The 18,354-nt window shown below is 41.4% G+C and overlaps 1 protein-coding gene across 1 annotated transcript in view; it reads left to right on the forward strand.

Annotated features, from left to right (window-relative positions):
* SSRP1 (structure specific recognition protein 1) overlaps positions 1 to 17,936 on the forward strand; it is a 37,502-nt gene extending 19,566 nt beyond the window's left edge. Inside the window, exons 8-16 of the mRNA XM_040436664.1 lie at positions 34 to 255; positions 3,253 to 3,325; positions 6,362 to 6,494; positions 15,814 to 15,859; positions 15,943 to 16,066; positions 16,895 to 17,065; positions 17,158 to 17,249; positions 17,335 to 17,500; positions 17,593 to 17,936. Of these exons, the coding sequence (XP_040292598.1) occupies positions 34 to 255; positions 3,253 to 3,325; positions 6,362 to 6,494; positions 15,814 to 15,859; positions 15,943 to 16,066; positions 16,895 to 17,065; positions 17,158 to 17,249; positions 17,335 to 17,500; positions 17,593 to 17,655 (1,090 nt within the window). The 3' untranslated portion in view covers positions 17,656 to 17,936. The remainder of the gene's footprint in view (positions 1 to 33; positions 256 to 3,252; positions 3,326 to 6,361; positions 6,495 to 15,813; positions 15,860 to 15,942; positions 16,067 to 16,894; positions 17,066 to 17,157; positions 17,250 to 17,334; positions 17,501 to 17,592) is intronic.
* The last annotated feature ends 418 nt before the right edge of the window (positions 17,937 to 18,354 follow it).

Genomic DNA, 18,354 nt, shown 5'->3' on the forward strand with positions numbered 1-18,354 from the left:
TTAACACTTCCTTGTTTCTTTGTCTTTTGACAGGCATTCTGGAGCTCAGTGCATCACATGCTCTTACAAAGCCAGCTCAGGGCTGTTGTATCCTCTGGAGCGGGGTTTTATATACGTGCATAAGCCACCTGTCCATATTCGTTTTGATGAGATCAATTGTGTGAACTTTGCACGTGGCACCACAACAACTCGCTCTTTTGACTTCGAAATAGAGACCAAGCAAGCATCACAATACACTTTCAGCAACATTGAAAGGTTGGTTATATGTATATGTAAGGAAGTTAGAACTGGTGTCCCTAAAGCCCAAGCCATAGTTTTGTTTTATGGCATGTTCTTTAGCCGGTTGCCTGAGTGATTAAGAATCCGAATATCAGGTTCCCTGCTTCCAGAGGTTGCGCTACATTTTTTTCCAGAAGAGTAAAAATACTCCTCTTACCAGTTATGAGGGTTATTTTTAGCTGAGGAGGAGTACAACATTTTCAGTAATTCACATACATGATATGTAGGCCTACACTTCTTAACATCTGTGTTAGAGGCTCCTTTCGGGGTCTCTGTCGCAGATTCTGTCAAAAAGACCGGACAAAAAAGCCTTGCAAGCAGCACTTTTTTGTCTCGTAAAAAGACAGGGTCCTGAATGGAAACTGAACGGATCCTATTATAGTCAGTGGATTCTGTTCAGCTTGGCTATAATAGCCTGCTGTGCATTCACTCCAGACTCTAGGCCGGGCCCACATTATAATACTCCAGTTATTGTACTACACTGTAAAATTGTCTGTTTCAGATCAAACATGTTTCAGAGGTGAACCTGTGCTCAGGACTCCTTTAGAAAACCATGAACGTTCGGCAAAAAATGTAGCCTTCAGTGGGAAAAAAAAAAAAAGGTTACAGAACAAGCGCAGGGCTTAAAAAAATTAAATGCAAAAAATCTCATTATGTGACTTGTCATATGTAGAGCTGGGGTTAGACATGAGATGGAAACTTGCCATCAGATGGACTCCCGGTTGGCTGCTCACCAGGTTTAGCTAGCAGCATCAGGCCTCATGCTCAAGGGCTTATTAGAAGTCTGTGGGTGCCCTAATACCACTCTGTGCAACTGGGGGGGGGTTGCATGGAGCTGTAATAAGCCACCTGTATATATTTTTTTTTTGCGCGCTCTTCTGTCTGTGCATATGCAGAGATATATTTTGGATTCTGTATGGTTTAGACATAAAAAAAATAATACCAAAGACAGAATGTCTCCCCAGGGGCTGAGAAACTCCAGGCAGACCTCCTGCCAAACCTTAAAAAGTAACTACACCTTTTTGACAATAGGGACATATCATAAGTGTTGATCAGCAGAGATCCCAGCTCTAAGACCCCCGGTGATCTCTAGAACGAGGAGTCTGAAGCGCTCAGCCGAGCACTGCTGAGTGCGGTAGTGAAGACCGTCACATAGAAATTCTATTGAGGCTATCTTCAGTATTGCACCCAGCAATGAGGAGAAGCAGCGCTTGGCTGAGTGCTTCAGACGGCTTGTTATACAGATTAGCGGGGATCCATTGCCCACCAAGGCCGTGGTGGTGCGCTGAATGGTCCACCAGCCCTCCCAAACCAACCAATAACAAAGCTCCTTGCTGTAAGGAGCTTTGTTATTTTTTTTTTTTTAGGCACCAGCTTGTGCTGTTCACCGCTGAAATCGTACATTTCTATTCGAAAAATAGCTCTAAAGTGGCCCATTTTGAGCCTCGGCAACGCTCCTCTGTCTTCTGTTTACATAACTGTGGAGACTTGCTACCACTGACTGTTATGTAACAGAAGACAGGAGCGTTGCTGAGGCTCAAAATGGGCCACTTTAGAGCTATTTTTCTAATAGAAATGTATGATTTCAATAATGAAAGTATATTACAAAAATAGTCAGTATCACTGCCCCTATACATTACACAAATAAAAATAGAACGGCAGTTACGCTTTAAAAAAAAAACTTAACACAAAATGATGTATAGGTGCGTCATTTTCTTGCAGGGAATGTATGAAGCGGCTTGCAAACTGAGCCCACTTCATATGCGGTGGTTGCTGGCTGTATAATACAGCTGATAACTGGCAGGAATGACTGGCAGAAGTTGAGAAAAAAGATTCACCTAATGGCGCCAAACTATTAGCGGATAAAATAGCTGTATGGTAAAATCATATGTCAATAAGTGCCCCTTACCAATAAATAGTAAGATAATCAGTATTCGGTGACCATATGGTAGAACTATCCACCATCCGGTTATGTTGTCCAATCTAATATAGCATACATAAAACCATATAAAGTGCTTTAAAAACATAAAAGACAGGGAGGGGTGCTGTGGGATAAAGCTCAAGACACCCACAACAACCTCCTCCCTGACTGATCTTATTAAAGGATTATACCAGAAGTACAGAGCATTGGACTGCCGTATATTCCATTAACCCTACGAGCGAGCCAGGCGAGGGAGGAGGTTGTTGTGGGTGTCTTGAGCTTTATCCCACAGCACCCCTCCCTGGTGAAGTGAGTGTGGTGTCTCCCACCTGTCTTTTATGTTTTTAAAGCACTTTATATGGTTTTATGTATGCTACATTAGATTGGACAACATAACCGGATGGTGGATAGTTCTACCATATGGTCACCGAATACTGATTATCTTACTATTTATTGGTAAGGGGCACTTATTGACATATGATTTTACCATACAGCTATTTTATCCGCTAATAGTTTGGCGCCATTAGGTGAATCTTTTTTCTCTATTTCCGCCAGTCATTCCTGCCAGTTATCAGCTGTATTATGGGGAAGAAAACGAAAATTGGCCCAGACCTTAAAGGGATGTTTGGGTTGTTTAAAGTGGATTGGTGATGACTATCTGCTCCCACCAATTGCGAGTAGGGGGCGCTGTACCCCATGGAGCTCCCCTGAAATGGACGGAGCAGAAAGGCTCGCCACCGCTCCAATAATTTTTATGAAGTTCCAGAGATACCTGAGCCCTGTACTTGGCTGACTCTGTAACTTCCCTAGAAATGAATGGAGCGCCAGCCCGCTTTTCCGACCAGCCGCTTCGTATATTTCAGGGGGGTCCACAGGGTAGGACCACCACCGATCTGGTGGTTATCCCCTATCCTGTAGAGAGTTGATCATTTTCTATAACCGGAATCCTCATTAAGGGGTTAATTGAGTGGGTTATTTCTGTATCTAAGACGTTTTGAGGATTTGTGTTCATCGCCTTTTTAGTTGGTATTAATGTGGTAATTCTTCTCCAGGGAGGAATATGGGAAACTTTTTGACTTTGTGAATGCAAAGAAACTAAACATCAAAAACAGAGGCTTGAAAGAGGTAAGAAGGGTTTAGCTCCGCTTCTCCTTGGTTTTTTGTCTTTCCATTTTCGTATTCATGGTTTTCTCCTCTTCTCCCTTTTCATGTTAGAAATCACAGGTCAGTACCCTCTGCCCCAGGCCCAGGTTATACATTTGCAGTGTGCATTTGAACTGTGTGTCCATACAAAGACGTGTAAGCATGGAATGTGAGGCTGAAGTAACAGGGCATCACGTAATCACATTATTATGGCAGGCGAGTGTATCCCCTGATCCGTTCCAGCTCCTGCACAGAACTCTACAAGGGAGCTGTGCAGTTAGAAGCTAGTTTTAGCTGCTTCTTCCACAGTGTCTGATAACCACGACCTGTAGATCATGTTAAAAATCCTCACACCTTAGTAAATGCAGTCCATGTTCCCTACAGTGGCTTTACCTAATTGGTCCGATCCCAAATTTCTATGCATGGTTGCATGGCTTTTGTGCAGTGTCTGTCACCTATTGAAATAACATTGTGCAAAAATATAGCTCTGTTTAGCTAATGGAGCCTGGCAAAGAAGACAGCGGACTCCTGGTTACGTATCCTCCTTCCACCCATCGCCCCAGTGACTGATGCGTTTTATCTGCCTACTGTATATACACATTAGCCTCTCAACTACTTTGCAAATTCAATAATCAGGAATGAAGATCCCTATGAACACTCGTTGCTACTTATCTGCTCTTGTAAAGGTGCAGTAGATCACGCATTGGACATGCAAAATGCTGGTTCATTGGGTGAAACTGACGTTCACGTGGACACCTAAGTCATCGTGCGATCTAAACAGCGACCTGCTGCCCATATACAATGCAGATGTATGAGGACGAGAGATAGCATCACTTGTCCTCATACTGTGGAGGTGATCGCTGCATGTAAACTCAGCTCTTCACTTCCACTGAACGAGAAGGAAATTATCAGCAAGGAATGATTCCTTCCCGGCAATCGTCTGCTCATTGGCGCAGTGCAAATGTGCCTTAAGGCCTAAACCACCCAAGTTAGAAGAGTGGAGGATTTATTTTGCGTGGTCTAATCTGTGCTTGGTTGTTCGTTCCTTACAAAATGTAACCAGTTTATATATAAGGAGCACCTTTATACCACTAGCATCCCATGGAATCGTAGAGTATCTCCTGACATCTCCATTTTAGTGACTACCTGTAGTGCCCATGGAATCACTACTCGGGATACTTTTTCGAATGAACTGGTCCACAGAATTTAAGGTCTCGTACAGCTTGACGACTAAAATGTTTTGACTGCTGGTACAAAGGGGGAGAAATGTTACTAGTCCTTAAAGGGGTTCTCTCATCTCCCCGTTACTAAGGAGAGATGAGACACCGCCCGACCACCACCTGGCTAGAAAACAGCAGAGCGCTCCAGCACTCTCTTGTTTCAGTAGCTCTCATTTCCATGCATGAGAGCTATGGACACAGTGTAGCACAGTAAACCATAATTGTGGGTTAGGGAAACGGCATAGCTTGTTTCCGTAGCTCTCATGCAAGGCTATGGGGGCTAATGAAACAGAGTGCTTCCGCCAGGAGGTAGTCGGGACTGTTTCTTATCTTGACTTAGTAACGGTGAGATGAGACAACCCCTTTTAAGGCCCAGTAAGACCTAAGGGGTTAAAATGCACTTCAGTCACCAGAGTTGTGCACCAACTATATTTACCTCACACATAAATTATAAATGTACAATACAAAAGTGACATTTTCGGGAGGGTTTTTCCAATTTTAATTTGACCGTTGGTGGGTTAATCTACTTTTATTTTGCAATCAAAATGATGATGATCTAAATAGGAGATTGGCGGTATGTGGCCTCCCCCTTAGAATTTGGTGTCCGACCGTAAGACAGTTGGCTTCAGCAGTAGCCCTCTCCCACTACTGTCTACAGTAGGACACCAGAAACCATGTCAAGCCCCTCCCCTTAACTGAACTCATCTGCCAGCCAAGAACGGAAGAGGTCAGGTGAAAACTTAAAGGGGTTCTCCGGGAATTAAGCAAATGAAAATACTTAAATATTACTTTAGTATAAAATTATTCCCAAATACATTTCATTAGCTATAATGCTTCGATTTGTCTGGGGAGCAATCATTAGGAGAAATAAAATGCCCGCAGTCCTATTAGCACACACAAAACCTGTCCTAATCAGACAGCAGGACAAGTTACTTCACAACACTGAGGTAAAGAGCTGCCTCATCCTCCTCTACTTGTCAGGGATTATGATCCTGAATACAGATGATAAGATCTTCAGCTGACTCTCTGTAGGAACGGAGACATAAAGTACAGAGAGGATGGACAGGACAGACTGTGGTAATGTGGGGCTTTGGTAATGGAGACTGCATACAAGTGATGCTGCTTATTATCTACACCCTCACTATCCTCTCTGTATTTCATGCCTCCTAATGAACTCCATTCCTACAGAGATTCATCTGAAGATCACATTAAACTGTATTCAGGATCATAATCCCTGACAAGTAAGAGAGGAAGATGGCGCAGCTCTTTAACTTGTCCTCCTGTGTAATTAGGACAGGTTTTGTGTGGACTAGTAGGTTGGCGGCCATTTTAGTAGGTTGCTCCCCTGACAAAACAAGCCGTTATAACTAATGAAAGGTATTTGGTAATATGTTTATAATGAAGTAATATTTAAGTATTTTAATTTTCTTAATTCCCGGAGAACCAACTTTCTTGGCTGATTCAGAAGCCTGCAGACAGTCCTGTAGACCGACAGACACTGCGTGGTAATTTATCTCAAGTTTACTTGTATCATTCATTCATTTAGGTTTATTACTCCGTTTAATAAGCCCATGTTCACACCTAGTGTTCGTACTGAAACCGCACCTCAGCAGTGACAAAATATGTACATTAATGCATGAGGTTTTGTAGCAGTACACTGCAGACATTAGGTTTGGTGACCTGTATGTCTTGGACTTACATGATCTTACCTCCTCTGGGGGTACATTCCCTGCAAGGGGGATGTTTTGCATATGTGTTCCTTGAACCCGTTGTGTTGCCTTCCCCATGTCTCCTCTAGGGCACGAAGCAGCCATATGATGATTATGCTGACTCTGATGATGATCAGCAGCATGATGCTTACTTGGAGAGAATGAAAGAAGAAGGGAAGATTCGGGAGAATGCAGACAGCGATGACTCTGGAGATGAGACAGGTGAGATGGAATAATAAAACCTAATGTCTTCCAAGGTGTTCTTGGGGTGTAATGTAATTTGCATGGCTCCTTTCACAATATGTTATTTTCCAACTTTTTTTTTTTCTTCAGTCATTCCTATCTATATATAAATTTCTTTGGTCGCCTTTCGGACAGCTGCCGATCAGCCACTTATTCTGTGGTTAGGGTCACAGCCTTTGTAATGGAAAGACCCCTTTTAATAAATTCATCCCGTCCTTAGGGCTTTACGCGTGCCGTAAACTGAAATCTTTGGCAGATATGGACTGGATTAGATTTCATCTATAATTTACAGCAATTATCTGACATAAATAATAATTAACGTGTCGGTCCAAGGAAGCCCATCCCCTTCCACAAAACCCCACTTTTTCAGAAAGTGCCATGACTGATGGTAAAACCCAGAATGTTGCAATTTAGCAGACAATGCTGCGCACAAAAAAATGTGCCTCATTTGCACACCAGAATACTGCCATACCGTACTGGTAAATACCCCCCATAGTACATCAGGAAGTTATATAACTGTTCACGTATACCTTGATTATGCTTTGAGGAAAAAAAATTATATTCTCTAGTATGGAACTCCGCTGTTAATACTCCATATCCAAAAAAGACTGCTTATGTTTAGAACTGTAGAACCACAACACAGTGCAATCTACAGGCAGCATGTTATGGAGCAGGACGAGCTGAGCAGATTGATATACAGGATCTTCTCAAAAAATTAGCATATTGTGATAAAGTTCATTATTTTCTGTAATGTACTGATAAACATTAGACTTTCATATATTTTAGATTCATTACACACAACTGAAGTAGTTCAAGTCTTTTCTTGTTTTAATATTGATGATTTTGGCATACAGCTCATGAAAACCCAAAATTCCTATCTCAAAAAATTTGCATATTTCATCCGACCAATAAAAGAAAAGTGTTTTTAATACAAAAAAAAGTCAACCTTCAAATAATTAAGTTCAGTTATGCACTCAATACTTGGTCGGGAATCCTTTTGCAGAAATGACTGCTTCAATGCGGCGTGGCATGGAGGCAATCAGCCTGTGGCACTGCTGAGGTGTTATGGAGGCCCAGGATGCTTCGATAGCGGCCTTAAGCTCATCCAGAGTGTTGGGTCTTGCGTCTCTCAACTTTCTCTTCCCAATATCCCACAGATTCTCTATGGGGTTCAGGTCAGGAGAGTTGGCAGGCCAATTGAGCACAGTAATACCATGGTCAGTAAACCATTTACCAGTGGTTTTGGCACTGTGAGCAGGTGCCGGGTCGTGCTGAAAAATGAAATCTTCATCTCCATAAAGCTTTTCAGCAGATGGAAGCATGAAGTGCTCCAAAATCTCCTGATAGCTAGCTGCATTGACCCTGCCCTTGATAAAACACAGTGGACCAACACCAGCAGCTGACATGGCACCCCAGACCATCACTGACTGTGGGTACTTGACACTGGACTTCAGGCATTTTGGCATTTCCCTCTCCCCAGTCTTCCTCCAGACTCTGGCACCTTGATTTCCGAATGACATGCAAAATTTGCTTTCATCCGAAAAAAGTACTTTGGACCACTGAGCAACAGTCCAGTCCTGCTTCTCTGTAGCCCAGGTCAGGCACTTCTGCCGCTGTTTCTGGTTCAAAAGTGGCTTGACCTGGGGAATGCGGCACCTGTAGCCCATTTCCTGTACACGGTGGCTCTGGATGTTTCTACTCCAGACTCAGTCCACTGCTTCCGCAGGTCCCCCAAGGTCTGGAATCGGTCCTTCTCCACAATCTTCCTCAGGGTCCGGTCACCTCTTCTCGTTGTGCAGCGTTTTCTGCCACACTTTTTCCTTCCCACAGACTTCCCACTGAGGTGCCTTGATACAGCACTCTGGGAACAGCCTATTCGTTCAGAAATTTCTTTCTGTGTCTTACCCTCTTGCTTGAGGGTGTCAATGATGGCCTTCTGGACAGCAGTCAGGTCGGCAGTCTTACCCATGATTGCGGTTTTGAGTAATGAACCAGGCTGGGAGTTTTTAAAAGCCTCAGGAATCTTTTGCAGATGTTTAGAGTTAATTAGTTGATTCAGATGATTAGGTTAATAGCTCGTTTAGAGAACCTTTTCATGATATGCTCATTTTTTGAGATAGGAATTTTGGGTTTTCATGAGCTGTATGCCAAAATCATCAATATTAACCACTTCCCATCTGGGCCATTTGCCCGCTTCCTGACCAGGCCAAATTTTGCAAAACTGACATATCTCACTTTATGTGGTAATAACTTTGGAACGCCTTTATTTATCCAAGTCATTCAGAGTTTGTTTTCTCGTGACACATTGTACTTCATGATAATCATAAATTTGAGTCAAAATATTTCACCTTTATTTATGAAAAAATCCCAAATTTACCCAAAAATTTGAAAAATTCGCAATTTTCTAAATTTCAATTTCTCTGCTTTTAAAACAGAAAGTGATACCTCATAAAATATTTATTATTTAACATTCCCCATATGTCTACTTTATGTTGGCATCATTTTGGAAATGCCATTTTATTTTTTTAGGACTTTAGAAGGCTTAGAAGTTTAGAAGCAATTCTTCAAATTTATAAGAAAATTGCCAAAACCCACTTTATAAGGACCAGTTCAGGTCTGAAGTCACCTTGTGGGGCTTACATAGTGGATACCCCCATAAATGACCCCATTGTAGAAACTACACCCCTCAAGGTATTCAAAACCGATTTTACAAACTTTGTTAACCGTTTAGGCGTTCCACAAGAATTAAAGGAAAATGGAGATCAAATTTTTAAATTTCACTTTTTTGGCAGATTTTCCATTTTAATCAATTTTTTTCTTTAACACATCGATGGTTAACAGCCAAACAAAACTCAATATTTATTACCCAGATTCTGCGGTTTACAGAAACACCCCACATGTGGTCATAAACTGCTGTATGGGCACACGGCAGGGCGCAGAAGAAAAAGGAACTCCACATGGTTTTTAGATGCCATGTCCCATTTGAAGCCCCCTGATGCACCCTTACAGTAGAAACTCCCAAGAAGTGACCCCATTTTGGAAACTAGGGGATAAGGTGCCAGTTTTATTAGTACTATTTTTGGGTACATATGATTTTTTGATCATTCATTATAACACTTTATGGGGCAAGGTGACCAAAAAATTGGTTGTTTTAGCACAGTTTCTATTTATTTATTTTTACAGCGTTCACCTGAGGGGTTCAGTCAAGTGACATTTTTATAGAGCAGATCGTTACGGACATGGCGATACCTAATATGTATACTTTTTCTCATTTATTAAAGTTTTACACAATAATAGCATTTTTGAAACAAAAAAATTATGTTTTAATGTGTCCATGTTCTGAGAGCTATAGTTTTTTTTATTTTTTGAGAGATTTTCTTATGTAGGGGCTCATTTTTTGCAGGATGAGGTGACGGTTTTATTGGTACCATTTTGTGGCACATACGCGTTTTTGATCACTTGGTGTTGCACCTTTTGTGATGCAAGGTGACAAAAATTGCTTGTTTTGACACTTCTTTTTTTTTTTTTTTTTTTTTTTTTTACGGTGTTCACCCGAGGGGTTAGGTCATGTGATATTTTTATAGAGCTGGTTTTTACGGACGCGGCAATACCTAATATGTATACTTTTTTTTATTTGTTTCACTTTAACACAATAATAGCATTTTTGAAACCAAAAAAATTATGTTTTAGTGTCTCCATGTTCTAAGAGCTATAGTTTTTTTATTTTTTGAGAGATTTTCTTATGTAGGGGCTCATTTTTTGCGGGATGAGGTGACGGTTTTATTGGTACTATTTTGTGGGACATACGCGTTTTTGATCACTTGGTGTTGCACTTTTTGTGATGCAAGGTGACAAAAATTGCTTGTTTTGACCCTTTTTTTTTTTTTTTTTTTTTTTTTTTTTTTTACGGTGTTCATCCGAGGGGTTAGGTCATGTGATATTTTTATAGAGCTGGTTTTTACGGACGCGGCAATACCTAATATGTATACTTTTTTTATTTTTTCTATTTTAAATTTTTTTTTTTCATTCCTTACTTGGGGACTTTTTTTTTTTTTTTACATGTGAAACCTTTATTTTTTTATTTTCAACCTTTTATTTTTATTTTTTTTATTTTACACTTTTCGTCCCCCATTAGGTCATACAAGACTTCTGGGGGACATTTACTTCACTTTTTTTTTTTTTTTTTTTTTCACAGTTGATTTCTCCTGTAACTGGGGCTGACATAGTAGCCCCAGTTACAGGACAAATGCACCCCTATAGAGGCTGTACATCAGCAATCCAGCGCTGTACAGCCTCAGAGCAGGGCGGATCGAGGTCTCTGAGAGACCTCACACAGCTCCTGCACACTCCGGTCACGGCGGTCACATGACCGCCGGAACAGGAAGCGCACAGCGCTTCCTTCTCTGCAGACACAGCGCTCGGTGAGCGCTGTGTCTGCAGCGATCTAGAAGGCAGGGACACCTGGGCACTGTCCCTGCCTTGTCTTAGGGTTGCCCTGCTGTCACTGACAGCGGGCAACCCGATCAGCAGCTGCACGATTAGCGTGCAGCTGCTATTTCTGAAAAGACGTTTTAAAACGTCCGTTCAGAAATAGACGTCCACCCATAGGACGTTTATATCCTATGGGCGGACGTGAAGCGGTTAAAACAAGAAAAGGCTTGAACTACTTCAGTTGTGTGTAATGAATCTAAAATATATGAAAGTCTAATGTTTATCAGTACATTACAGAAAATAATGAACTTTATCACAATATGCAAATTTTTTGAGAAGATCCTGTAGAGCTTTGTGGGGAAAGTTTCATTAAAAGGATAGGTTATCAGTATAAAAATCCTGGAAAACCCTTTTAAGACCACCCCTATATACAGCTATCATTGATGGACAGCTATCTCTGTATACACACATAAGGAATGCTATCAATCACTAAAAACACCTCCCCGTGTACAACTAAAGTCGGAGCAGAGATTTAAATGTATAAATCACAAGTTTTACTGAATCTTTTCCAACAAAACTATACATCAATCTGCTCAGCTCCTCCTGCTCTATAACATGCTGCCTGCACTGCATTTTGTGGTGACAGGTCCTCTTTAACCCCTTAGGGACGCATGACGTACCGGTACGGCATGTTTCCCGAGTCCTTAAGGACCCATGACGTACCGGTACGTCATGGGTTTAAACTGCGATTGCGGCGCGGCGGGGGTTAATCGGGACAGGATGCCTGCTGAAATCATTCAGCGGGCATCCTGTCACAAACCGCAGGTCAATTCAGACCTGCGGTTTGTGGCTTTACCTGCGGTTGTGGTGGCGATCGGGAGGTGCCATCGGGTCCCCATGCGGCTGTAGGGGGGACCCGATGGCATGGAAGGCAGCGCGATGTCTAAGGAAGGCATCGCACTGCCTTCCGGTGACGAGCCTGTGAGATTCAGCCCCCTGGATCTCACAGGCCGGAAGCTGTATGAGTAATACACACAGTATTGCTCATACAGCAAATGAATTCCAATACAGAAGTATTGGAATGCATTGTAAAGGAATATACCCCCCAAAGTTCAAGTCCCAAAGTAGGACAAAAAATAAAGTGAAAAAAAAAAAAAGTTCAAAAAATAAAGTTTCAAGTAAAAATAAACAAAAACGTTTTTTCTCCAAATAAAGTAAAAAAAAAATTGTAAATAAAATAGGGAAGAAAAAAAAGTATACATATTAATAGGTATCGCCGCGTCCGTATCGACCGGCTCTATAAACATATGACATGACCTAACCCCTCAGATGAACACCGTAAAAAATAAAAACTAATCTAAATAAACCATTTTTTTTGTCACCTTACATCACAAAAAGTACAACAGCAAGCGATCAAAAAAGCGTTTGCCCACCAAAATAATACCAATCTAACCGTCACCTCATCCCGCAAAAAATGAGCCCCTACCTGAGACAATCGCCCAAAAAATAAAAAAACTATGGCTCAGAATATGGAGACACTAAAACATCATTTTTTTTGTTTGAAAAAAGCTGTTATTGTGTAAAACTTTAAAAAAAAAAAAAAAAAGTAGACATATTTGGTATCGCCGCATTCGTATTGACCGGCTCTATAAAAATATCACATGACCTAACCTCTCAGATGAACACCATAAAAAATAAAAACTTGATAAATAAACCATTTTTTGTCACCTTACATCACAAAAAGTGTAATAGCAAGCGATCAAAAAGTCACACGCACCCCAAAATAGTGGCAATAAAACCGTCGTCTCATCCCGCAAAAATCATACCCTACCCAAGGTAATCGCCCAAAAACTGAAAAAATTATGGCTCTCAGACTATGGAAACTCTAAAACATGATTTTTTTTGCTTCAAAAATGAAAGCATTGTGTAAAACTTACATAAATAAAAAAAAATGTATACATATTAGGTATCGCCGCATCCGTGACAACCTGGTCTATAAAAATATCACATGATCTAACCTGTCAGATGAATGTTGTAAATAACAAAAAATAAAAACGGTGCCAAAACAGCTATTTCTTGTTATCTTGCCTCACAAAAAGTGTAATATAGAGCAACCAAAAATCATATGTACCCTAAACTAGTACCAACAATACTGCCACCCTATCCCGTAGTTTCTAAAATGGGGCCACTTTTTTGGAGTTTCTACTCTAGGGGTGGATCAGGAAGGCTTCAAATGGGACATGGTGTAAAAAAAAAACAGTCCAGCAAAATCTGCCTTCCAAAAACCGTATGGCATTCCTTTCCTTCTGCGCCCTGCCGTGTGCCCGTACAGCAGTTTACGACCACATATGGGGTGTTTCTGTAAACTACAGAATCAGGGCCATAAATATTGAGTTTGGTTTGGCTGTTTTCCCTTGCTTTGTAACTGGAAAAAAATTATTTAAATGGAAAATCTGCCAAAAAATTGAAATTTTGAAATTGTATCTCTATTTTCCATTAATTCTTGTAAAACACCTAAAGGGTTAACAAAGTTTGTAAAATCAGTTTTGAATACCTTGAGGGTGTAGTTTATAGAATGGGGTCATTTTTGGGTGGTTTCTATTATGTAAGCCTCGCAAAGTGACTTCAGACCTGAACTGGTCCCTAAAAATTGGGTGTTTGAAAATTTCAGAAAGATTTGCTTCTAAAGTTCTAAGCCTTGTAACATCCCCCAAAAATAAAATATCATTCCCAAAATGATCCAAACATAAAGTTGACATATGGGGAATGTAAAGTAATAACTATTTTAGGAGGTATTACTATGTATTATAGAAGTAGAGAAATTGAAACTTGGAAATTTGCAATTTTTTTTTACAAATTTTTGGTAAATTTGGTATTTTTTTATAAATAAAAATGAATTGTTTTGACTTCATTTTACCAGTGTCATGAAGTACAATATGTGACGAAAAAACAATCTCAGAATGGCCTGGATAAGTCAAAGCATTTTAAAGTTATCAGCACTTAAAGTGACACTGGTCAGATTTGCAAAAAATGGCCAAGTCCTTAAGGTGAAATAGGGCTGAGTCCTTAAGGGGTTAAAGGGGTCATCCCACAAAATGTATTTATCACCCATCCACAGAATAGGAGACAAATATTGGATCTCGGGTTCTGACTGCTGGGACCACCAAGACCGCGAGAATGAGTTTCCCGAATGGAGCAGCACAGTGCATGTTGTTCCACCGATCTATTCACTTCTTTGGGGCTTTTCTCTGAGGTAGACAGCGCTCTCAGTACCATAGACATGAATGGAGTGCTGGAACGGCATGCATACTATTCCATTCAGAGAATGGATTTGAGCCCCATTGCATGGGGTCCCAGTAGTCGCACCCTTCATGATCTGATATTTATCACTTATCCTGTGGGTAAGTGATGAATACTTTTTGTGGGATAACCCCCTATAGTCATAGCCAGCTGTGGTTAAAAACACAAATATGGCTTGAAATGTGTTTTACACATCATATTTTAATAGAGTAATAAATGTTAAAGGGGTTGTTCCTTAAAGATAACTCATCCCCTACCCACAGGATAAGGCATAGGTGTCTAATCAGTGGGGGTCTGACTGCTGGGGCCTTTTTAAATGAATTGGCAGACATATTTGCGCAAAACCGTTCCAATTAGCACAATAGGGCTGCTGGAGATAGTTGTGCACTTTTATTTGGCGATATCTGTTGGTCCCATGGAATGGATTGGAGGTCGCGCATGCGTTCTGCTGCACCATTCAGCTCTATAGGGCTGCCGGAGATGGCCATGCACTTGACTCTGCTTTCTCCGGCAGTCCCATTGAGAGGAATGCAGTGCCTGCCGACTTAATTGGCCCTATTCTTTTGATGGGTGGGTTCCCCAGCAGTCATACCTTGCCAATCCGACAGTTATTCCCTATCCTGTGGATAGAGGATACATTTTCTTAAAAGGGTTATTGGGGAATTTATTTTGATGACCTGTCTGACACCTGGGACCCTCACATGGCCTAGTTGCAGCTCAGTCCCATTCAGATCAGTCGGGCTGAGCGGCAATTCCAAGCACAGCCACTATACAATGTACGGTGCTGTGCTTGGAAAGCCACTGGGAGGCGACTGCAGTGAGCGCAGCTGCTCCCTCAAAGCGCTGATTGGCAGGACTCAGACCCCTTGCCAATGTTATAATAATAACCTATCATGAGGGATGAGCGAATTGACTTCGGATGCTTCATCCAAAGTCAATTCGCATAAAACTTTGTTTTAATACTGTACAGGGCTCCATACAGTATTAGAATGTATTGGCTCTGATGAGCCAAAGTTATTACTTCGGGAATGACTTTTTACTGTAAAAAACCTTGATACAGAACTCTGGTTCGGTTCATTGTTGCTTCTGCAGAACTGCGAGTACTCTTCCTACTTCTATGCTCAGGTTGATAGGACCCAGCATCTGCCTCTGTGTGCAGTAATCCTGGTGATTATGTGCTAGTACCACTGCTTCTATTCCCTACACAGTGTTCAAGGGGTTTTCCCACTTCTCCGTCATCCACAGGGTAGAAGATAAGTGTCTGATCAGTGGGTGTCGAATGCTGGAAACCTCGCCAGTCACAAGAAAGTGTGTTCCGTGTTCCCTTGTTTGAATGGAGCGGTGGTTGTGCATGCCTGCTCCCAGTTCTGTTGTACACCCAGGACCCCCGTTCTTGTGATCTGTGGGGTCCCAACAGTCCTGCTTATTAGGTCCTTTGTCATCAAAATAGAGAAAATGCTATATCGCCGTCTGTTATTGCCCATGATGGGTTGGTAGAAAGACAGTTATAGCTGTAACATTGGTTTTGTAGTCCACTACTTTACATTGGATGTGTTTGTGCTTGTAGATGAGTCGTTTAATCCTGGGGAGGAGGAAGATGAAGTCGCAGAAGAGTAAGTAACAAACTTAGCAGCGTTGCACCCTCATAAGCTGCATGATTTACTCTTCTTCACTATCATGCCTGTTTCTCCCACAGATTTGACAGTAATCCCTCTGCCAGTTCATCTAGTGCTGGTAGTGATGAAGAAGAGGTAGAAAAGAAGAAAAAAGTCAAGAAACCGAAAATCGTTAAAGAGAGAAAGCCAAGGAAAAAAGCTGAGGTAAAGTTATGTTTATAACTGCAATATACACTCCCCATTAAAGGGTTGTATCGCGATAGGTATCCATGTCATATTGGTAGGATATGCCACCAATGTCTGATCAGCACTGGTCCATCCAATGTTATTTCCAAAAATTGCTAAATCAAAATTGCAGCAGCACTGTGCCATTTCATCTTCTGGCTGCTCCTCCCTATTTTTGCTTCACCATTGACTGACATGGGGTCCCAGGAGAACAGATCTTTCCTAGCGCCATTTCATCCAGTGATCAGGCATTGATGCTTTTTCCACTTAAAAGGGTTGTCACAGTTTAAACTCTGGTGGCATATTGCTAGGATAAGTAATCGGATTGTTAATGTGGTCACTGTCATTTCACAGTTAGTGTACAATGACCTTTTTATACACATTTGCACTCTTTAGCACACAACCGTATTCGTACTTCAGTCCGCACGGATCAGCATAATACAGATATCTTCTGTGTACATTCATTATTTTTTTTTCTCATTCTCCTTAAAAGAAAGGACTATTCTCGTCCGCAAAAAAACACTGCTGTGTGCATGGCAGCATAGAAATGAATGGGTCATTGTGCTGTCTGCAAAAAAATGCGGATATCACACAGATGAAAAATATGGTCGTGTGCATGAGGCTAAGAAGGCCATATGTATAACAAACTCATTTAAGCATGTTTTCTTCTTTCTGTTATGGAGCCTTTGCCATATTTAGTTTAGAAAGAAAATGGACAGACTTTGTAACCCTCCACTGGTGGAGAAAAAGCAGACTGATTGCTTTGATACATGGGCTAGTTACCTACTATCTATTTCACCCTTTTAGGGTAAAAAAGCCAAAGACCCTGCTGCACCCAAACGACCAATGTCTGCATACATGCTGTGGTTGAATGCCAGTCGTGAGAAGATAAAGAGTGAGAATCCTGGCATCAGCATCACAGACCTGTCCAAAAAAGCAGGGGAGATTTGGAAAGGCATGGGCAAGGACAAAAAAGAGGTAAGAAAGCCTTGATGCAGCTAAAAATGGAGATTTAATTATATCCTAGCTGCCGTTGCCAGTTCTGCTTACAATGCTGTTTGTTCTACCAGGAATGGGATCGTAAAGCAGAGGAAGCCAAGCGGGATTATGAGAAGGCCATGAAAGAATATAAAGAGAGCGCGCCATCTGACGCACCCAAAAAGTGAGCAAGCATGCGTGTTGCAGCTCAGCAGTCACCTTTTTTGCGTTCACTTCTAGTTTCCAACTGACTGTTTGTTTCGTTGAAGGGATAAGAAGACAAAAACTGAAAAGAAGACAGCAGTAAAGCCCGAGAAGGGGAAACCTGGAAAATCTGCTTCTCCTGTAAAAACTCCAGTCAAGACCAACACCGTTAAGAGCAAAGAATTTGTGTCCAGCGATGAAAGCTCTTCTGATGAAAGCACACACAAAAAGGTACGCTCAAACGCAGCCTCCCACTCGCCTCTATCCCCTCCCCCCATGGACTGTCTCTTTTAATGTCTTGTTCAATTTTCTTTTTTGTTCAGGAATCAGAAGATGAAGAGATGGCAAGTACCCCGCCAAGTTCAAATGAGTCGGGTTCTGACTAACTGGCTGCTGGATTTACCCTAACTGTATAGAAGGATAGATTTTGTGCGCATATCAGTGTTTGGCTGGAAGAGTCTTCTGAGTTTTTTTTTTTTTTTAATTTTTATTCCATTTCCTCTGCCCAGGGCTTAAAGAGAAATGTGTACATTTTCAGGACATGATTGATGCTTTTGACATATGCTTGTTCCCTGAAGAGAAATCTCCTCATCTCTAAATATCAGATTTGTGGTGTTTTTTTTCCTTTCTGTTCTCCGTTTTGTAATAAAATATTTTCTTGAGTCTCTTTCCTGTTCTTGGATGTATCATTTTGTGAGTACTGTAGACCTAATCACTAATTTAATTGCATTGCCGTCGCATACCACCTTACCATTGAGCACTTATAAGACGCCTCTTGGAATCTTAAGTGTATATAATCTAATTAAAGGGCCATGAGTAGAGTCTCTAGTGTGCACGTAAAGTGCAAGGAAGGCGTAAGCATGAAAATAAAGATAATCCTACTTCGCTCATCTGGCCTGGGATGCAAAGTAGCTGTGCATAGGCATGTGTTTGAGCATTTGTGCGCTGAGCGTCTATTGTGTAGTGGTTGCTGCTCACTTCCAGGAATACGCGTGTGGCCTTTCCTCTTGAAATGGTAACCAATTTGGCCGTCATTTAAGAGCACTTGCAGTAAACAAATTTGTGAGAGTGGTCTGTCACTAGGA

Source organism: Bufo bufo, chromosome 6, assembly GCF_905171765.1.
Source record: "Bufo bufo chromosome 6, aBufBuf1.1, whole genome shotgun sequence".
NCBI classification, from domain to species: domain Eukaryota; kingdom Metazoa; phylum Chordata; class Amphibia; order Anura; family Bufonidae; genus Bufo; species Bufo bufo.